Source organism: Engystomops pustulosus, chromosome 5, assembly GCF_040894005.1.
Source record: "Engystomops pustulosus chromosome 5, aEngPut4.maternal, whole genome shotgun sequence".
NCBI classification, from domain to species: domain Eukaryota; kingdom Metazoa; phylum Chordata; class Amphibia; order Anura; family Leptodactylidae; genus Engystomops; species Engystomops pustulosus.
Window position 1 is genome coordinate 8,067,029 of NC_092415.1, and position 23,388 is coordinate 8,090,416.

The 23,388-nt window shown below is 51.0% G+C and overlaps 1 protein-coding gene across 22 annotated transcripts in view; it reads left to right on the plus strand.

The window, feature by feature from the left end:
• Positions 1–21,239, plus strand: part of PTK2 (protein tyrosine kinase 2) — a 154,625-nt gene extending 133,386 nt beyond the window's left edge. For 21 of the 22 annotated variants that reach the window (XM_072151115.1, XM_072151113.1, XM_072151114.1 and 18 more), the window contains 6 exons: positions 4,155–4,217; positions 10,077–10,116; positions 11,935–12,041; positions 20,003–20,158; positions 20,237–20,317; positions 20,417–21,239. In XM_072151115.1, coding sequence (XP_072007216.1) covers positions 4,155–4,217; positions 10,077–10,116; positions 11,935–12,041; positions 20,003–20,158; positions 20,237–20,317; positions 20,417–20,629 — 660 coding nt within the window. In that variant the 3' untranslated portion in view covers positions 20,630–21,239. The remainder of the gene's footprint in view (positions 1–4,154; positions 4,218–10,076; positions 10,117–11,934; positions 12,042–20,002; positions 20,159–20,236; positions 20,318–20,416) is intronic. The other variant, XM_072151106.1, reaches the window with a different exon arrangement.
• Positions 21,240–23,388: the final 2,149 nt, after the last annotated feature.

Here is a 23,388-nt window from a genome sequence, read left to right on the forward strand (position 1 = left end):
TACAGGAATATAACTACTATAATACTGCCCCCTATGTACAGGAATATAACTACTATAATACTGCCCCCTATGTACAGGAATATAGCTACTATAATACTGCCCCCTATGTACAAGAATATAACTACTATAATACTGCCCCTATGTACAAGAATATAACTACTATAATACTGCCCCCTATGTACAGGAATATAACTACTATAATCCTGCCCCCTATGTACAGGAATATAACTACTATAATACTGCCCCCTATGTACAGGAATATAACTACTATAATACTGCCCCCTATGTACAGGAATATAACTACTATAATACTGCCCCCTATGTACAGGAATATAACTACTATAATACTGCCCCCTATGTACAGGAATATAACTACTATAATACTACCCCCTATGTACAAGAATATAACTACTATAATACTGCCCCCTATGTACAAGTATATAACTACTATAATACTTCCCCCTATGTACAAGTATATAACTACTATAATACTTCCCTTCTATGTACAAGAATATAACTACTATAATACTGCCCCCTATGTACAGGAATATAACTACTATAATCCTGCCCCCTATGTACAGGAATATAACTACTATAATACTGCCCCCTATGTACAGGAATATAACTACTATAATACAAACCCCTATGTACAGGAATATAACTACTATAATACTGCCCCCTATGTACAAGAATATAACTACTATAATACTGCCCCCTATGTACAAGAATATAACTACTATAATACTGCCCCCTATGTACAGTAATATAACTACTATAATACTGCCCCCTATGTACAAGGATATAACTACTATAATACTGCCTCCTATGTACAGGAATATAACTACTATAATACTGCCCCCTATGTACAGGAATATAACTACTATAATACTGCCCCCTATGTACAGGAATATAACTACTATAATACTGCCCCCTATGTACAGGAATATAACTACTATAATACTGCCCCCTATGTACAGTAATATAACTACTATAATACTGCCCCCTATGTACAAGAATATAACTACTATAATACTGCCCCCTATGTACAGGAATATAACTACTATAATACTACCCCCTATGTACAAGAATATAACTACTATAATACTGCCCCCTATGTACAGTAATATAACTACAATAATACTGCCCCCTATGTACAAGGATATAACTACTATAATACTGCCTCCTATGTACAGGAATATAACTACTATAATACTGCCCCCTATGTACAGGAATATAACTACTATAATACTGCCCCCTATGTACAGGAATATAACTACTATAATACTGCCCCCTATGTACAGGAATATAACTACTATAATACTGCCCCCTATGTACAGGAATATAACTACTATAATACTGCCCCCTATGTACAGGAATATAACTACTATAATACTGCCCCCTATGTACAGGAATATAACTGCTATAATACTACCCCCTATGTACAAGAATATAACTACTATAATACTGCCCCCTATGTACAAGTATATAACTACTATAATACTTCCCCCTATGTACAAGTATATAACTACTATAATACTTCCCTTCTATGTACAAGAATATAACTACTATAATACTGCCCCCTATGTACAGGAATATAACTACTATAATCCTGCCCCCTATGTACAGGAATATAACTACTATAATACTGCCCCCTATGTACAGGAATATAACTACTATAATACTGCCCCCTATGTACAGGAATATAACTACTATAATACTACCCCCTATGTACAAGAATATAACTACTATAATACTGCCCCCTATGTACAGGAATATAACTACTATAATACTGCCCCCTATGTACAAGAATATAACTACTATAATACAAACCCCTATGTACAGGAATATAACTACTATAATACAAACCCCTATGTACAAGAATATAACTACTATAATACTGCCCCCTATGTACAAGAATATAACTACTATAATACTGCCCCCTATGTACAAGAATATAACTACTATAATACTGCCCCCTATGTACAGTAATATAACTACTATAATACTGCCCCCTATGTACAAGGATATAACTACTATAATACTGCCTCCTATGTACAGGAATATAACTACTATAATACTGCCCCCTATGTACAGGAATATAACTACTATAATACTGCCCCCTATGTACAGGAATATAACTACTATAATACTGCCCCCTATGTACAGGAATATAACTACTATAATACTGCCCCCTATGTACAGGAATATAACTACTATAATACTGCCCCCTATGTACAAGGATATAACTACTATAATACTGCCTCCTATGTACAGGAATATAACTACTATAATACTGCCCCCTATGTACAGGAATATAACTACTATAATACTGCCCCCTATGTACAGGAATATAACTACTATAATACTGCCCCCTATGTACAGGAATATAACTACTATAATACTGCCCCCTATGTACAAGAATATAACTACTATAATACTGCCCCCTATGTACAGGAATATAACTACTATAATACTACCCCCTATGTACAGGAATATAACTACTATAATACTGCCCCCTATGTACAGTAATATAACTACAATAATACTGCCCCCTATGTACAAGGATATAACTACTATAATACTGCCTCCTATGTACAGGAATATAACTACTATAATACTGCCCCCTATGTACAGGAATATAACTACTATAACACTGCCCCCTATGTGCAAGAATATCACTACTATAATACTGCCCCCTATGTACAGGAATATAACTACTAGAATACTGTCCCCTATGTACAAGAATATAACTACTAGAATACTGCCCCCTATGTACAAGAATATAACTACTATAATACTGCCCCCTATGTACAAGAATATAACTACTATAATACTGACTCCTATGTACAAGAATATAACTACTATAATACTGCCCCCTATGTACAGGAATATAACTACTATAACACTGCCCCCTATGTACAGGAATATAACTACTATAACACTGCCCCCTATGTGCAAGAATATCACTACTATAATACTGCCCCCTATGTACAGGAATATAACTACTATAATACTGCCCCATATGTACAAGAATTGTAGGCACATAATCAGTGTTCTCCCCCATGGTGGTAGAAGTGTATATATGTATCAGTCATAGTTCTGTGTGTGGTTACAATGTTACATGATGTACTTCCTGTGCTTGTTAACTCTTACATGGCCTCCTTCTCCCCTCGTTATGAATAGACTGCGGTGTGTTGTACGGATAATATTGTGACCTCCTTTCACCAGGAGTTTGAGCTTCGCAAGTTTTCAGTTTTCTTTTTTTCTTCTGTGGGAGACCTTCCTCTTCTCTGAATATTTCAGATGAACTCTTTGCCCCTCGCCTGACCCTAGCCGGATGTGGGGAGCCACTAACTTCATAAATTGTTTTATTCCTTCACTGACAGCTAGCAGAGATGCTGAAATTCCTGTAAAATAGAAGCACAGAGTATACTAGTAATGGCACCTGCCGGTTTGTGTAACATGTTTATTAACCCTAAATATAGAGGAGATATAATAAATGTGAGGCCACTTTTTATGAATATTTGACCCCCTCAGCCGCCAATCCTGGGGTTGTGGGTCATTTGAGGCTCCATGCACCTTGATCTACAGACAGGTGTATTTTTTTGAGGGTTACCGTCCCTTTAAATATGGTTTGTCCTGTGTGGTGGTGATACAGGTGCAGCAGAGCGCCCTCTATAGCCAGTATCGGCTCAGTGCATTCCTATTGGTGAGAGGTGTTATCCGTCACCTCCTTATTAATGGCGCTGTCCTACGCCGTCACCGGCGGTGTATCCCGTGACTCCCCCCCCCCCCCCCCCCCCCCAGGATGCGTGTGCGCCCCCCGGTGTTCAGCACTGATGATTATTTATGAGATCTTCGCCTCCCTCCCCGGCTTGTGCAATGTTCTAACCCTCCAGTCATTGGCCCGGCTGACAGTCCCGCGGCGGCAGCCAAGACGAGCAGCAGCAGCAGCCGCCCTCCTCCTCCCGCAGGAAGCTGGGATTAATGCTGCAGCGAGGGTCCGCCGCTCACCATGCAAGTCTTCAAGTGCTGTGTGGGCAGAATGGTACGAGGGGGCAGTGCCAGCAGGAGTTAACTTTTTTTAAACTTCCACAATGTATTCTTTTCCGTCTGGAATTTTTGTCTTGATACATTTGTTTGTTTCGTCTTAGAAGCCTGACGTCCGGCTTTCCCGCGGCAGCATAGACCATGTAGACGGCAGCATCCAGTGTCCGGTAAGTTTCCTCTCCCTCCCCGAGGGGACGTGACTATGGAATGCGTGTAGCAAGCGCTGTACAATGAAGGGTTAATCGTTTGTACTTAAAAAGTTTAGCGACTTTGTACTGTATGGACTTCCCATTATTTAAGTCCATGTCTCCGGTAGCTGTCAGTGAATGTGAGCGTTGTTGTTTATATCCTGTCCTGACCTTCCACAGCTGATGGTTTGTTACATTTTGTACCTGCTCTGAGACTATGTAACAGTTTAAGGAAAGAGTTAATAATTCTGTCTTGAAAAGTTCTCGCGTCTCGGTTGTTCGCGTTCACTTTCTGCAAGCAGAAAAATATGGAAAAATGCAAACATCTAGAGGTTAGAAACTTGCCCCGACTTAATACATCTGATGGTTTGTTACATTCGCACCTGCGCTGAGACACTGCCGCAGCTTAAAGAAAGAGTTAATCATTCTGTCTCAAAAAGTTCTCGCGTCCCGGTTGTTTACAATCAAGAATTATGGAAAAATGGGAGCATCTAGAATTTGGAAACGTGACCCGACTTATTACATCTGATGGTTTGTTACAATATCTCAGTTCGGATACAAAAGTAACAGTTTTACGGAAAGAGTTAATCATTCTGGACGTCTGAAAATACCTCGTGTTTCAGCTCTTCATATATCACTATATTTTTCTGCTTGCAGTCAGTGAATGTGAACCACTGAAATACAAGGTATTTTAGGAGGACAAACCATCAGTTGTATTAAGGGGAAAGTTTCCAACTTCTAGATGTAAACAGAAGTTGTTCACATTTTTCCGTATTTCTCTTCTTGCAGTCAGTGAATGTGAACCACATTTGTTTACATCTAGAGGTTGGAAACTTTCGCTGACTTAAAACATCTGATGTTCAATTTGTATCCAGTTTAGGGAAGATACGTTTCATATCTGCACGGATACATTGCAGCGGTGTAATTAATGTGTTAATTATTCTGGAAAGAAAAGTTCTTCGGGGTTTCTATAACACTTAGTGTGAAATGTTTGGTGTCTCTGCTTGCAGTCAGTGAATGTTCCTGTTAACATCTGGAGGTCGGTTACTTTCCCTGACTTCATACATCTTCTGGTTTGTTACAATTGCGTCCCGTTCTGTATTGGGCAATGAAGTCTGCACAGCAGTCCAGAACAATAGGTATTGTCTGCGCTGATACATTGTAACAAACTATCAGGACCAGAGAGGTTTGTGCTGCTTCTGCTTTTATTGTGCGAGCAGGAAGGCTTACAATATCGAGACGTATTATGGGGAGTTTCAGGGGTCACACTTTACATAAAAGCAAGTTAGTTTCTATTCATTGACAGCAAGCAGAGGCCTTGATGTGACACTTGATGTGACTTTTTAACGGTTCGATATGACAACTCCAGCTCTGCATCATTGGATCCATGCACGGGCTGGGTGTAGCAGTGTTGGGTGGGTTTGGAGGTGTCGCTGTGTGGTTTTTTGGGTGTACTGTGTAGGTTTCCTTCCTGTTCAAGGTGGTAGGTGCTACTTACCTCTGTCATGGCTCTTGTGGTTAGTGGAAGAGTGATGCTCTGCAGATGACACGCTGCACACTCTTCCCAATTCTGTATCTGTAGACGCACAGAGATGACCTGCAGTGAATGGAAACCGCAGGTGCCGCGCTGTCAAGTCACTTCCCCTTTAAATCGTAATTGCAGGTTTACACTCGATTCTACAAACTCGATTACTGCCCCCCACGGGATTGACCTATAACCTGACCTGTAATATGGGTCGCAGGTCACGTGTGGCTATGCTGAACTCTAATCACCCAGCTTTCCTAGCAGAGTTCAAGAAGGATAGGGGTGTCAAGTATGGGCACCCTAAAGAAAGGAATACTTACCGTTTTATTAGTTTTAAAGAATGCTACAAATCTTTCTCCTGGTGAAAACTAAAATCTAACTATGCACCCAACTTTCCTCTTGTCCTGAAAGACCTAATGGAAGGAGTATAATAGTTGAGGGGTTTTGTATACATTCACAGGCAATGTGGATATTCTGGAATCTGGGAAAGTTGAATATTAAATCTGGTTGGGTGCTTCAGCCCATTTCTTGGAAAGCTGGGTGAGGGGCTATACTCTTGATGTGGTGTATACACTTTGGAAAGCTGGGTTACTGATTCCATTGAGTTCTATAATTGTCTATACAACTGGGGAAAGCTGGGTTACTGATCTTATGCAGTGCTACAATGGTCTATACACCTGGGAAAGCTGGGTTACCTAGCCCATAGTGTGCTGTAATGGTCTATGCACCTCGGAAAGCTTGGTTGCCTATCCCATGGGGTACTCCAATTTTCTTTATGCCTGGGAAAGCTGATTTGCTGATCCCATGGGGTTCTATAATGTTCTATACACCTTGGAAAGTTGGCTTACTGATACCATTGAGTGCTATGATGATCTATACGCCTGGGAAAGCTGGGTTTCTTATCCCATGGGGTACTGTAATTGTCGATAGGCTTGGGGAAAGTTGGATTACTGATACCTTGGAATACTATAATGGTCTATATTCCTGGGAAAGCTTGGTTATCGATCTTCCATGGAGTGCTATAATGATTTATAGCCCTGTGGATAGGTTGGTTACCAATCCATGGGGTGCTATAATGGTCTATACGCTTGGGGAAAGCTGGGTTACCGATCTTTGATGGGGGTGCAATAGTACAAATACAACTTGTCACCAAGCTTTCCTGGAATCCTGAGCAGCACATCTACAACAATTATAGAAGTTAGGGGGGCGGGGGGCAAAGTATTTATATGAATTTACCAAGTCTGTGTATTTGGTGATGGCAGCTGTGGTGCACTAAAACCTCATCACCCAGCTTTCCTTGAATCCAGAAAAGCATATCCAAGTTATTGGAGAGGGGGTGAGGATTTGCATTTTAATGAGCCATTGAGAAGTGTGGGAATGTGGGACTTCTATTAGGGAACCCCCCCCCCCCCCATAGGTCACCCAGCTTTCCCAGGAGCAGATGTAAATTCTCCCTCCTGTAAGTGACAGTAGTAGACGCCTGGAGAGCACCGAGGGTTTTCTTCAGTCTCTCTTAAAGCTCATGGTGACCGACAAATATTTTGCTCGGCTCCGGATTCCTTTCTCATCCCATGAAATGGGCGACCTCTCGCTTCCCGGGGTGAACGCCGCAGCGGATGCCTGTGGTTGGAAGTCCATGAAAGGAAAGCTGGATGAATCCAAGGTTTAGATAAGACGACAGCAGCAAAATTCCTCCCCCACCCCCCCTTTTTTTTATCCCAGAGTAAAATTCTCAAGCTCGGAGCTGAGGTTTTGTCACTGTTGCAGCCAAAGCTCATGTCTCCTGGATTGCACTTCATACTTCACAGAGTGGAATCTGCCGGAGAGGGTAAGTAAACAGCGCGGAGAGGACGCCCCGGGCCAGCGATATTGTGACATTTTGCAGATTTTGTCCATTAGTGTAAAAAAAAAAAAAAATGTAAAAACGTCTATTCTGTGCAGGCTGATGTGTCTCCATGGTAACTGACGACAAGGAGATTTATAGTCGTCCCTCCGACCCCCCCCCCCCCTCCACCACCAAAATCCGTCCTGAGATGAAATGTGTACGAAACTGATACATTGTAACAAAGTGCGGCTGTGTGCAGGACTAGGCCAGGAGACCTCTGAATATTTAAATGATATTTCTATTCACTGACAACTAGCAGAGGATGTGAAATCGGTTAAGAATTTTGAATGAAAAGTTTTTATAAAGTTTATTTTAATTAAAATTACATTTTATTTCCCTTTTGACACTGTTGTGTCATATACCCCCCCCCCCCCCTCCATGTATCCCATAAGGTCTGTGACCCCCAGGGTGTATGGATACTCCTTCCTTCATTCACCTCTCGCTCCGATTCCCGAGATAGGAAGCGGGAAACTAAAAATATTACAAAGAAAACTTGGAAATTTTAAGAAGTGTCATGTGCCTAGACCTGAAACTCTAATGATAGGGGGGCCTTTGCGCTGACCCTGATGAGGGGGGGGGGGGTCTTTGGGCAGACCCTGATGATGGGGAGGGGGGGTTTGCACCGACCCTGATGATGAAAGGGGGGGGGGGCTTTGCACTGACCCTGATGATGGGGGGGAGGGGGGTCTTTGGGCAGACCCTGATGAGGGGGGGGAGGGGGTCTTTGGGCAGACCCTGATGAGGGGGGGAGGGGGGTCTTTGGGCAGACCCTGATGAGGGGGGGAGGGGGGTCTTTGGGCAGACCCTGATGAGGGGGGGAGGGGGGTCTTTGGGCAGACCCTGATGAGGGGGGGAGGGGGGTCTTTGGGCAGACCCTGATGAGGGGGGGGGGTCTTTGGGCAGACCCTGATGAGGGGGGGGGGGTCTTTGGGCAGACCCTGATGGGGGGGGTCTTTGGGCAGACCCTGATGAGGGGGGGGGGGTCTTTGGGCAGACCCTGATGAGGGGGGGGGGGTCTTTGGGCAGACCCTGATGATGGGGGGGAGGGGGGTCTTTGGGCAGACCCTGATGATGGGGGGGAGGGGGGTCTTTGGGCAGACCCTGATGATGGGGGGGGGGGGTCTTTGGGCAGACCCTGATGATGGGGGGGGGGGTCTTTGGGCAGACCCTGATGAGGGGGGGAGGGGGGTCTTTGGGCAGACCCTGATGAGGGGGGGAGGGGGGTCTTTGGGCAGACCCTGATGAGGGGGGGAGGGGGGTCTTTGGGCAGACCCTGATGAGGGGGGGGGGGTCTTTGGGCAGACCCTGATGGGGGGGGGGGGTCTTTGGGAGACCCTGATGAGGGGGGGGGGGTCTTTGGGCAGACCCTGATGAGGGGGGGGGGTCTTTGGGCAGACCCTGATGAGGGGGGGGGGGGTCTTTGGGCAGACCCTGATGAGGGGGGGGGGGGGTCTTTGGGCAGACCCTGATGAGGGGGGGGGGGTCTTTGGGCAGACCCTGATGAGGGGGGGGGGGTCTTTGGGCAGACCCTGATGATGGGGGGGGGGGGGGTTTGGGCAGACCCTGATGATGGGGGGGGGGGGGGTTTGCGCCGACCCTGATGATGGGGGGGGGCCTTTGCGCCGACCCTGATGATGGGGGGGAGGGGGGCCTTTGCGCCGACCCTGATGATGGGGGGGAGGGGGGTCTTTGGGCAGACCCTGATGATGGGGGGGAGGGGGGCCTTTGCGCCGACCCTGATGATGGGGGGGAGGGGGGTCTTTGGGCAGACCCTGATGATGGGGGCCTGCACCCTCCCCTCCCCCAGGAGTCAGTCTATTTTTCGGTAAGATTGATCTTTGTGGATTCTCATTGTTTATCCACAAACTATTTTTGGAATTTCTTTTTATCAGACTCACCAGAACAGCAGCGTCCCCTGGACTGACTAGAGCTGGACTCTTCTAATAAGATCAGGGGCATTAACCCTTTGTGGGGCAGTGCTAGAAAAATGCCCAAAGAACAAAACACAGTTATGAGTAACAGGAACTCACTGAATTTTTCTGATAAATTCTTGGTGACAGTAAAGTTCACATTCTGAGTAACGGGGCTCATCACCGGCCTATTCCTGGATATATTTCTCTTACGTACTTCAGGGAGACACATTTTGCAGCAGGTTGTAAAGCGCCATGGCTTTATTAGGCTGTTGTGCTGCTCTCTAGTGGTCGGTCTGAGTACTGCAGCGTTACCACATTGCTGGGCTCCTCTGTCCATCCAGTTGCTCGCGGCTCGTGATGTCTTGGCCGTGTTCGCTCCTGGCTCCTAGATTTACTGTTGCGACACAATCCATCATTTATCTCCCCATGTGTTCTGCTTCGCTTCCAGGAATCTGTTCCCGCTGTTTCCATGACGACAACGGATAAATAATTCTCTTGGATTTTGTATCTTGCAGGTTGGGAACCAGCACATCTATCAGCCTGTGGGGAAGCCAGGTAAGTGCCGCCACTTACTGTATGTGTACAATGCCTACAGCACTGTGATGGGAAAGCATGGTATACAGTGTAGCAGGATGGGTGACCCCCCCCCCTGTATATACAGTGTACCGGGATGGGTGACCCCTGTATATACAGTGTACCGGGATGGGTGACCCCCCTGTATATACAGTGTACCGGGATGGGTGACCCCCCCTGTATATACAGTGTACCGGGATGGGTGACCCCCCCCCCCCCTGTATATACAGTGTACCGGGATGGCTGACCCCCCTGTATATACAGTGTACCGGGATGGGTGACCCCCCTGTATACAGTGTACCGGGATGGCTGACCCCCCTGTATACAGTGTACCGGGATGGGTGACCCCCTGTATATACAGTGTACCGGGATGGCTGACCCCCCCTGTATATACAGTGTACCGGGATGGCTGACCCCCCTGTATATACAGTGTACCGGGATGGGTGACCCCCCTGTATACAGTGTACCGGGATGGGTGACCCCCTGTGTATACAGTGTACCGGGATGGCTGACCCCCCTGTATACAGTATACCGGGATGGGTGGACCCCCCTGTATATACAGTGTACCGGGATGGGTGACCCCCCTGTATATACAGTGTACCGGGATGGCTGACCCCCCTGTATATACAGTGTACCGGGATGGGTGACCCCTGTATATACAGTGTACCGGGATGGGTGACCCCTGTATATACAGTGTACCGGGATGGGTGACCCCTGTATATACAGTGTACCGGGATGGGTGACCCCCCCTGTATATACAGTGTACCGGGATGGGTGACCCCCCCCTGTATATACAGTGTACCGGGATGGGTGACCCCCCCCTGTATATACTGTGTACCGGGATGGCTGACCCCCCTGTGTATACAGTGTACCGGGATGGGTGACCCCCTGTGTATACAGTGTACCGGGATGGCTGACCCCCCTGTATACAGTATACCGGGATGGGTGACCCCCTGTATATACAGTGTACCGGGATGGCTGACCCCCCCTGTATATACAGTGTACCGGGATGGGTGACCCCCCTGTATATACAGTGTACCGGGATGGGTGACCCCCCTGTGTATACAGTGTACCGGGATGGGTGACTCCCCTGTGTATACAGTGTAGCGGGATGGATGACCCCCTCTGTATATACAGTGTACCGGGATGGGTGACCCCTGTATATACAGTGTACCGGGATGGGTGACTCCCCCTGTATATACAGTGTACCGGGATGGGTGACTCCCCCTGTATATACAGTGTACCGGGATGGGTGACCCCCCCCTGTATATACAGTGTACCGGGATGGGTGACCCCCCTGTGTATACAGTGTACCGGGATGGCTGACCCCCCTGTGTATACAGTGTACCGGGATGGCTGACCCCCCTGTGTATACAGTGTACCGGGATGGCTGACCCCCCTGTGTATACAGTGTACCGGGATGGCTGACCCCCCTGTGTATACAGTGTACCGGGATGGCTGACCCCCCTGTATATACAGTGTACCGGGATGGGTGACCCCCCTGTATATACAGTGTAGCGGGATGGCTGACCCCCCTGTATATACAGTGTAGCGGGATGGCTGACCCCCCTGTATATACAGTGTACCGGGATGGCTGACCCCCCCTGTATATACAGTGTACCGGGATGGGTGACCCCCTAGTATACAATGATGGGGATGGGTGAAATCCCCCGCTCCCCCAAGTACAGTTTGATGGGTGACCGGGGTATAGAATAATTGGTTTTTTGGCTAGTGTTGGGAGTAACACTAGCCAGAGTTCAGATGCATTGTGGGTTATTTTACATTCTTTTATGGTTTCAGATCACTCTGCTCCACCAAAAAAGCCCCCCCGCCCGGGGGCCCCCAGTCACCTCAGTAATCTGGCCGGGCTGAACAGCGCAGGGGACAGCTACAACGAGGGAGTGAAGGTAACGAGGCTCGGCTGCTGTGATCATTGTACGGTTTAGGAGGGGCCCCGGCTGTCCTGGCCCCCTATATATATATATATATATATATATATATATATATATATATGTGTGTGTATTGAGTCTCCAATAATAAACTCCTGCACATAAGATGTGACAAATACTGAGGCGACAATGTGGCAGCTTCTAGGGTGTGTGATACACGTAGTCCAACGTGACGCTGGTGATGTCTCGCATCGGGTTGATGTTATGCCGCTATAATGTAACATATAGGAATACATTGTAGTATGCTCTGAGTGTCTGCTGTGATAGGGGAGAAGGGGCTCATCATGAGGAGCTACAGCTTCATCTATCCCAGCAACACATCTACAGGAGCAACCAGCCTGTACAGGGGAGACGTGAGGTGGATTCTTAAGGAGCACATGGGGGGGGGAGTACAGGAGGAGGACGGGCCGGCACATAGGGGGGGGAGTACAGGAGGAGGACGGGCCGGCACATGGGGGGGGAGTACAGGAGGAGGACGGGCCGGCACATGGGGGGGGGAGTACAGGAGGAGGACGGGCCGGCACATGGGGGGGAGTACAGGAGGAGGATGGGCCGGCACATGGGGGGGGGTACAGGAGGAGGACGGGCCGGCACATGGGGGGGAGTACAGGAGGAGGACGGGCCGGCACATGGGGGGGGGAGTACAGGAGGAGGACGGGCCGGCACATGGGGGGGAGTACAGGAGGAGGATGGGCCGGCACATGGGGGAGTACAGGAGGAGGACGGGCCGGCACATGGGGGGGGGAATACAGGAGGAGGATGGGCCGGCACATGGGGGGGGGGGGGGAGTACAGGAGGAGGACGGGCCGGCACATGGGGGGGAGTACAGGAGGAGGATGGGCCGGCACATGGGGGAGTACAGGAGGAGGACGGGCCGGCACATGGGGGGGGAGTACAGGAGGAGGACGGGCCGGCACATGGGGAGGGAGTACAGGAGGAGGACGGGCCGGCACATGGGGAGGGAGTACAGGAGGAGGACGGGCCGGCACATGGGGGGGGGAGTACAGGAGGAGGACGGGCCGGCACATGGGGGGGGGGGAGTACAGGAGGAGGACGGGCCGGCACATGGGGGGGAGTACAGGAGGAGGATGGGCCGGCACATGGGGGAGTACAGGAGGAGGATGGGCCGGCACATGGGGGGGGAGTACAGGAGGAGGATGGGCCGGCACATGGGGAGGGAGTACAGTAGGAGGACGGGCCGGCACATGGGGAGGGAGTACAGGAGGAGGACGGGCCGGCACATGGGGGGGGAGTACAGTAGGAGGACGGGCCGGCACATGGGGAGGGAGTACAGGAGGAGGACGGGCCGGCACATGGGGGGGGGGAGTACAGGAGGAGGACGGGCCGGCACATGGGGGGGAGTACAGGAGGAGGATGGGCCGGCACATGGGGGAGTACAGGAGGAGGACGGGCCGGCACATGGGGGGGGGAGTACAGGAGGAGGACGGGCCGGCACATGGGGGAGTACAGGAGGAGAACGGGCCGGCACATGGGGGGGAGTACAGGAGGAGGACGGGCCGGCACATGGGGGGGAGTACAGGAGGAGGATGGGCCGGCACATGGGGGAGTACAGGAGGAGGATGGGCCGGCACATGGGGGGGGAGTACAGGAGGAGGACGGGCCGGCACATGGGGAGGGAGTACAGGAGGAGGACGGGCTGGCACATGGGGAGGGAGTACAGGAGGAGGACGGGCCGGCACATGGGGGGGGAGTACAGGAGGAGGACGGGCCGGCACATGGGGGGGAGTACAGGAGGAGGATGGGCCGGCACATGGGGGAGTACAGGAGGAGGACGGGCCGGCACATGGGGGGGGAGTACAGGAGGAGGACGGGCCGGCACATGGGGGGGAGTACAGGAGGAGGATGGGCCGGCACATGGGGGAGTACAGGAGGAGGACGGGCCGGCACATGGGGGGGGAGTACAGGAGGAGGACGGGCTGGCACATGTGGAGGGAGTACAGGAGGAGGACGGGCCGGCACATGGGGAGGGAGTACAGGAGGAGGACGGGCCGGCACATGGGGGGGGGAGTACAGGAGGAGGACGGGCCGGCACATGGGGGGGGAGTACAGGAGGAGGACGGGCCGGCACATGGGGGGGAGTACAGGAGGAGGATGGGCCGGCACATGGGGGGGAGTACAGGAGGAGGACGGGCCGGCACATGGGGGGGAGTACAGGAGGAGGACGGGCCGGCACATGGGGGGGGAGTACAGGAGGAGGATGGGCCGGCACATGGGGGAGTACAGGAGGAGGACGGGCCGGCACATGGGGGGGGAGTACAGGAGGAGGACGGGCCGGCACATGGGGGGGAGTACAGGAGGAGGATGGGCCGGCACATGGGGGAGTACAGGAGGAGGACGGGCCGGCACATGGGGGGGGAGTACAGGAGGAGGACGGGCTGGCACATGTGGAGGGAGTACAGGAGGAGGACGGGCCGGCACATGGGGAGGGAGTACAGGAGGAGGACGGGCCGGCACATGGGGGGGGGAGTACAGGAGGAGGACGGGCCGGCACATGGGGGGGGAGTACAGGAGGAGGACGGGCCGGCACATGGGGGGGAGTACAGGAGGAGGACGGGCCGGCACATGGGGGGGAGTACAGGAGGAGGACGGGCCGGCACATGGGGGGGAGTACAGGAGGAGGACGGGCCGGCACATGGGGGGGAGTACAGGAGGAGGACGGGCCGGCACATGGGGGAGTACAGGAGGAGGACGGGCCGGCACATGGGGGGGAGTACAGGAGGAGGATGGGCCGGCACATGGGGGAGTACAGGAGGAGGATGGGCCGGCACATGGGGGGGGAGTACAGGAGGAGGACAGGCCGGCACATTGGGGGGAGTACAGGAGGAGGACGGGCCGGCACATGGGGGGGGAGTACAGGAGGAGGATGGGGAGGTACATGGGGGGGGAGTACAGGAGGAGGATGGGCCGGCACATGGGGGGGAGTACAGGAGGAGGATGGGCCGGCACATGGGGGAGTACAGGAGGAGGACGGGCCGGCACATTGGGGGGAGTACAGGAGGAGGACGGGCCGGCACATGGGTGGTGTAGGAGGATGCACAGTGGACGGGGGGGTGGGGGGGGGGGAGGTGTTGGACGATGAGCTGACACTTGGTGCCGGCTCCTGGCTGAGCCCCTCGCTGTGCACTGAAGCCCCCCATCCTTGCGCTGGACATGGAGCAGTCGGGGTCTGACGCTTCTATTCTTAGTCTTTCTGGCTGATGGATCAGATTTGTAAACTCTGGAGAAGTCTGTGATTTTCCATGGAAACTTGTGTGTGTCATGGATTCCTTCCGAGGTTTTCCCTTCTCCTAGCGACCACTCAGTGCGGTTGTTTATGATCGGATCTGCCAGTCCAGAGGTGGCGCCAAACCACAGAGTATTCACAAACCAGCGCCAGCTGTACTGCGGGCCGGAGCCTCGTATACTACCCCTGACTGGCACCTCCGCACTCTGCGTATAGCGCCCCTGACTGGCACCTCCACACTCTGCGTACAGCGCCCCTGACTGGCACCTCCGCACTCTGCGTACAGCGCCCCTGACTGGCACCTCCGCACTCTGCGTACAGCGCCCCTGACTGGCACCTCCCCGCTCTGCGTATAGCGCCCCTGACTGGCACCTCCGCACTCTGCGTACAGCCCCCCTGACTGGCACCTCCCTGCTCTGCGTATAGCGCCCCTGACTGGCACCTCCGCACTCTGCGTATAGCGCCCCTGACTGGCACCTCCGCACTCTGCGTACAGCGCCCCTGACTGGCACCTCCGCACTCTGCGTATAGCGCCCCTGACTGGCACCTCCGCACTCTGCGTATAGCGCCCCTGACTGGCACCTCCCCGCTCTGCGTATAGCGCCCCTGACTGGCACCTCCGCACTCTGCGTATAGCGCCCCTGACTGGCTCCTCCCCACTCTGCGTATAGCGCCCCTGACTGGCTCCTCCCCACTCTGCGTATAGCGCCCCTGACTGGCTCCTCCCCACTCTGCGTACAGCGCCCCTGACTGGCACCTCCGCACTCTGCGTACAGCGCCCCTGACTGGCACCTCCGCACTCTGCGTATAGCGCCCCTGACTGGCTCCTCCCCACTCTGCGTATAGCGCCCCTGACTGGCTCCTCCCCACTCTGCGTATAGCGCCCCTGACTGGCACCTCCCCACTCTGCGTATAGCGCCCCTGACTGGCTCCTCCCCACTCTGCGTATAGGGCCCCTGACTGGCTCCTCCGCACTCTGCGTATAGCGCCCCTGACTGGCTCCTCCGCACTCTGCGTATAGCGCCCCTGACTGGCTCCTCCCCACTCTGCGTATAGCGCCCCTGACTGGCTCCTCCCCACTCTGCGTATAGCGCCCCTGACTGGCTCCTCCCCACTCTGCGTATAGCGCCCCTGACTGGCTCCTCCCCACTCTGCGTATAGCGCCCCTGACTGGCACCTCCGCACTCTGCGTACAGCGCCCCTGACTGGCACCTCCCCGCTCTGCGTATAGCGCCCCTGACTGGCACCTCCCCGCTCTGCGTATAGCGCCTCTGACTGGCACCTCCCCGCTCTGCGTATAGCGCCTCTGACTGGCACCTCCCTGCTCTGCGTATAGCGCCTCTGACTGGCACCTCCCTGCTCTGCGTATAGCGCCTCTGACTGGCACCTCCCTGCTCTGCGTATAGCGCCCCTGACTGGCAGATCCTTGGGATAAGTGCAATGCGCTTTAGGCTACATTCACACTGCCGGAGCACGGCGGGCAACGGCAGCGCACGGGGAAAGGAGGAGGAGTCTCTTCCCCCTCTCCATAGGAAAACATGGCGCACGGCGCTACCTTACCGCTCCCGTAGGGCGCCGTCGGCCCATTGCTGTCTATTGGGGACATATATCGGCCGTAAAAAACGTCCCTTTGCGGCAGTGTGAATGCAGCCTTATTGTTTCTGTGCACAGAAGTTACAACAAATAAAATAAACTAGCGGCGCTCCGGCCCACAGGCTTCCTGGGTATTGCATCCAGCTGTAATACCAGACCCAACCCATAGACACAGGTGGCGCTGTTTCTGAAGTGAAAACTTAGAAATGTTTTTCAAATTTTGTAAAAACCTGAATTCATCTTCATTAATGTTAAGTGTTTCTACTTTTGGCCCTCCTAACCCCGGGACCCCCCACCCATAGAGAAAATGGGGGTCCCCACACCAGCACAGGTGTAAAATGAATGTATGAGGGGGGAGTTTGCTTTGCATGGCCTGTACTGCCGCATGTACTGGCAGTATATCAAAAGTCCCTAACACCCCTGCCCCCTCCCCTTACACCCCTGCCCCCTCCCCTCACACCCCTGCCCCCTCCCCTCACACCCCTGCCCCCTCCCCTCACACCCCTGCCCCCTCCCCTTACACCCCTGCCCTAACACCCCTGCCCCCTCCCCTTACATCCCTGCCCTAACACCCCTGCCCCCTCCCCTTACATCCCTGCCCTAACACCCCTGCCCCCTCCCCTTACACCCCTGCCCCCTCCCCTTACACCCCTGCCCCCTCCCCTTACACCCCTGCCCCCTCCCCTCACACCCCTGCCCCCTCCCCTCACACCCCTGCCCCCTCCCCTCACACCCCTGCCCCCTCCCCTTACACCCCTGCCCTAACACCCCTGCCCCCTCCCCTTACATCCCTGCCCTAACACCCCTGCCCCCTCCCCTTACATCCCTGCCCTAACACCCCTGCCCCCTCCCCTTACACCCCTGCCCCCTCCCCTTACACCCCTGCCCCCTCCCCTTACACCCCTGCCCCCTCCCCTTACACCCCTGCCCTCACACCCCTGCCCCCTCCCCTTACATCCCTGCCCTAACACCCCTGCCCCCTCCCCTTACACCCCTGCCCCCTCCCCTCCACATCTCTCCGCTTTATCATGTTTTCTCTATTCTGCACGGTTCTCTCTGCCTCATTTATTAATTTCCTGTTTTTGTTGTCTTTTTCCCCCTCTTTTTTTTTTTTTCATTTCTTTCTGGTAAATCTTTATTAACCCTCTACCCCCCTCCCCCCACTCTGCTCAAATTTAGCCGTGGCGGGTAAGCACTTTGTGTTTGTGTCTGTGTCTCTGCACCTATTAATACAATATTTGGGGCTGACGCTCAGAATTTGGGGCCAGGAAGGAGCCATCGGATTCTTTGGGGACACATTCGCCACCTTATAAAAGTTGAAATTGTTGGATTTCTCTGTTGTGTTGAGTCTCTGAAACCTCATTTTGTGTCGGTAACTCGTGTGTCCATCCCCCTCCCCCTCTTACCGGTTTCGGGGACACTCGGTCGCCTCCGTGTTATGAATTACATAGCGAGTACCTTGTGTCAGATGTGTAACCAACACAAAGAGCGGAGCGCGTCCCAGACCGCTGCCCATCCCCCTCTATTACGGGAGCGGCAGAACAATCTCGTTTTATGTCCTGTTTATCCTAAAATTATGTTTTGTATGTTGCTTTTTGTGTCTACATGGCCCCCAAAACATCAGACCCGTTGATACATTTTATTTATACCCCATAGTCATTAGCATCAATCCCACCATCTCCTGCCGCCAGGGTCCTGGGAGGGTCACAAATCTCCTACTATACATCTTATCTTACAAAGATCGATTAAGGGCCCGAATAAATCAATAAGCCAAATAGAGTCTTGACTGCTAAAGGGAACCCATCACCACATTTTTTCACAAATGTAGCCAGTGACCAGTTCCTTTAAATTTGATTAATTAAGACCACCCTTTTAGCTAAAAATTGTTTCCCTCACATCCCCATAAAATCAACATTATTACCTTACCTACTATACAGTCAGTCTGAGCAGTGAGTGGAAGAGGACATGTCCTGCTTGGCCGAGTCCAGCATCTCCTCCCCATGTCTCCTCACCATTCAGCATTTGTTGTCGCCTTAGATCCTTTAACCACTAACATTTTCAAAATCTACTCCCATGTATGTATCTGATCACATGAAATCACAGCATCCCACATGGAATAGAGAGGAGGAACAGAAGTCCATGGAGGCTGCTTTGATTTAATGTGATCAGATACATACATGGGGTAGATTTTGCTAATGTTAGTGGTTAAATGACCATAAATGACATCACTCTGGGTACGTGACATGGTCATTTAACCACTAACATTTGCAAAATCAACTTTATTATCTTACCTAGTAGACAGTCAGCAAGTCACAGGGGTCGTGTCCTGCTCGGCCGAGTCCAGTGCCTCCTCCTCACCATTTAGCACTTCATGTAATGTACCCAGAGTGATGTCATTTATGAAGTGCTGAATGGTGAGGAGGAGGCCTGGGGGGGAGGTACTGGACTCGGCCGAGCAGGACACGACCCCTGTGACTTGCTGACTGTCTACTAGGTAAGATAATAAAGTTGATTTTGCAAATGTTAGTGGTTAAATGACCATGTCGACAGTCGGCAAGTCACAGGGGTCGTGTCCTGCTCGGCCGAGTCCAGTACCTCCCCCCCAGGCCTCCTCCTCACCATTCAGCACTTCATAAATGACATCACTCTGGGTACATTACATGAAGTGCTAAATGGTGAGGAGGAGGCACTGGACTCGGCCGAGCAGGACACGACCCCTGTGACTTGCTGACTGTATACTAGGTAAGATAATAAAGTTTATTTTATGGGGATGTGAGGGAAAGAATTTTTAGCTAAAATAAAGGTGTCGGTTACTAGGGCTCTATGGGAACCTCTCGTTATCTGTATATGTGAAAAATGTGGCGACCGCTTCCTTTCAAGATGGACAGTTTTGTGGACCTTCCCGAGGCTGCGGATTGTCCTGGTGGTGGCTTCACTCCACTGCAGACACATTTTTGGCAATGCAGTTTCCTTCCCGTTAGTGGATGCAGAGCGCCGCTTAGTGGTTGCTGTGTGTTACTGATGTTTGGAAAGTTTTTGATTTTGGTTTTTCTGTCTCTTATTCACCTTCTCGCCTCTTCAGATTCAGCCGCAGGAAATCAGTCCCCCCCCGACGGCCAACCTGGACCGCACCAACGACAAGGTGTATGAGAACGTGACCGGTCTGGTGAAAGCTGTGATAGAAATGTCCAGTAGGATCCAGCCGGCCCCTCCGGAGGAGTATGTCCCCATGGTGAAGGTAAGTACCCGATCCGTCCCATCTGATGACGGTGCGCTGGAGAATAACCTCATAACCGGTGCGTCTGCTGCTTCCCAGGGGGTCGGTTTAGCCTTGAGGACGTTATTAGCGACCGTCGATGAGACCATTCCTGTTCTTCCAGCCAGCACACACCGAGAGGTAAGTGCACTCCACGGGTTTGCTGGGGGTGTCTTATGGGGGTTGCAATTTTTTAGTAATTTTTTGCTTTTTTTTTTTTTTTTTTTACTCCTTCCAAAGATTGAGATGGCCCAGAAGCTGCTGAATTCGGATCTGGCGGAGCTGATCAATAAGATGAAGCTGGCGCAGCAGTACGTCATGACCAGCCTGCAGCAGGAGTACAAGAAGCAGATGCTGACCGCCGCGCATGCGCTCGCCGTGGACGCCAAGAACTTGCTGGACGTCATCGACCAAGCCCGACTAAAGATGATCGGACAATCGAGGCCGCACTAGACGCGTCCCGGACCCCGACTCTTGTTTTATCCCTTTCTGAAGTGTTTTCCTTTTGGGATTACGTGCAGCCTTCCACCAGCGATTCTGGCCATCAGCGGGCGGCCTCCCCCTCCAGTGCGGGCGGCCTCCCCCCTCCAGTGCGGATCATTGGCAGCTGGTGTCACGTCAAGTTTTATCCAGTCCCCCACCCCAGAATAAGGCCCGGCAGTGTGGTGGGGCCCCGTGTGACCACCGCCAGGAGGACATTGCTGGAGAAGAGGATGGAGGCCACGTGGAGCCCGATGGAGAGTAGGGGGTGCACCGTGGGGGCCAGCGAGCACTCGGCGTCCATGAGGATCCACCATGGCCGGTGCAACTGGAATCTCTTCTGTCGTCTTCAGTTTTTGGGTTTTTTAAAATTCCTCCACGATAAGTCGTAATATGCTACAAGCCTCGACGCCGAAGACTTAACCCTTTATGGAGGGGCTCGGGATGGATCGTTCCCAATCGTTGCAGTTTTTTTTTTTTTTCCTTCTTCTTTTTGGATGTGTGTAATCTTGGATCGGAAGCAAAGTGAGAATTGATGTAACGTTATTGGGGTTTTGGGCTTTTTTTTTTTTTTTTTTTTTTTTTATAATTTTTCAAGAGTTTTCTTTCACACGTGGAATAAAGTGCCAGGTTGTGGGGAGTGTTTTTTTTTTTTTTTTTTTTAAACCCCATGTATAAAGCCGCTGCTGAACGGACAGAACATTTGCGTAGAGATCCGGAGCCATTATATATATCCCATTTTTTTATATTAAATCTATATAATTTATAAATAAATCTTCAGGCCGTGCGCACACGTCCACCGCTTCCTGCTCTCACCGCCGCTTCCTTACTTACAGCTCTTACTTTTCCTTTTGGGTTTGGATTTTTATTTTTCCTTTTTATTTCATTTTTCTCAGGGTTTTTTTTTTTTTCCCCCAATGGGTTTTCTGGTATTTTTATGTTTTTTTGTTTTTTGGTTCTTCTTTTGCTTTTGTTCTTTTTATAATTTCACACGTCACAACCTTTTAGTATCCAAATAAATTATGAAACCATTTCTATCTATTCTTCTCCTGCCTCGGGATTGTCTTATTCTCAGGAAGAACCTCGTGTGCAGATCCTCGGGGCCTCGTCTACTTCTCCTTTACCCGGAGCAGACGGGACGCGGCGCCTACGAGGATTTCTCTGTTTAAGGATTTGAATATAGTCGCTGACCAATAGAAACTTCCGGAGTAAGGTTTTTTTATTTAGATACATGTACCGTATTTTTCGGACTATAAGGCGCACAAAAAATTCTATGATTTTCTCAGAAATTAAAGGTTCCCCCTTATAGTCCAGTGCGCCTCATATATGAACCGTACTTACAGACAACAGCTGCCTTGTACTGTGCACAGGTCTGCCACCTGCTGGTCATTCATCCTTATAATCAGGTGCACCTTATAATCTGGTGCGTCTTATATATGAACCGTACTTACAGACTACAGCTTCCTTGTACTGTGCACAGGTCTGCCACCTGCTGGTCATTCATCCTCATAATCAGGTGCACCTTATACTCTGGTGCGCCTTATACTCTGGTGCCCCAGACATTTTAGCAGGCATTTGATGGTGCGCCTTATAATCCGGTGTGCCTTATAATCTGGTGCGCTTTATATACGAACCTAGACGTTTTAGCAGGCATTTATTGATGGTGCGCCTTATAGTCCCGAAAAATACTGTACATGGAAAATACGAAAATTTTTCATTGCACAAATATAGAAATATATAGTGTATATGTGGTGTCTATATAGTGATGACGCAGGAAATTGTTACCATTTGTTTTTTTTTGTTGCGTCGTCACCTCCCTAATAAATTCTTACAGGATCCCTGTGAGCCGCCACCTCCAGACACAGGGAATCACTAACTCAACCAATCCGAGAGAGGTGGGTCCTTGCTAGGACCAGGTGGTAGGAATTTCCTGTCTGTTGAAACAGGAAGTAGAAACAATCTGGGATATGATAAGAATCGGAATGTTGGGGTGAAAAATGTATCTTTTTTGACCTGTTCTGCCTTTTTTAATGAAGTTTTAGACTATTTTTTTTATAATTGGGCTTCCCAATGCTTCCGGTTACATAACACAATGTACTTGCCTCATTTTCGCCCCGAGGTTCCGGTGCAGTATCTACACAGATGATGTTTTTCTCACTCGGACGCTGAATTAAACTTTCCTATTTTAGGACAATTAGAAACCAAAGTCATTTGTCAAATGCCGAAACCTTGAGAGAGGAGGCATTTTAACTACCTCTGAAACTTTACGTACCCTACGATTACAAACCAGTTGGGTGACCCCGTGTGATGATGTCTCTGGAAGCTTCTGGTTATTGGCAACATGTGAGTTGGAGATGCACTTGTGGTATTTGAAGGCACATCTGAAACACACTGCTGCTTTAACATCATGAGAAAGTCTAAAGTCAAGTTATCAGGAAGAGAATTGTGGATTTACACAAGTCTAGTTCATCCCTGGTTACAATTTCCAGCAGTGTTATGGGGAGGTTCAAACTGGGCAATTACCCAGAACTCTGAGGGGGCCCAGTGGGCTGCGGCTTTAGGGAGTAGCCTGTGACCTATCAGAGGGCCCTGCGCTGGTGCTGCTTTGGCCATCTCCGACAATTCCCTGCTACAGTGTGTGCAGCCGGCACTCACTGTTCCCCTGCTACAATGTGTGCAGCCGGCTCGCTATCTCCTGTCCCCTGCTACAGTGTGTGCAGCCGGCTCGCTAT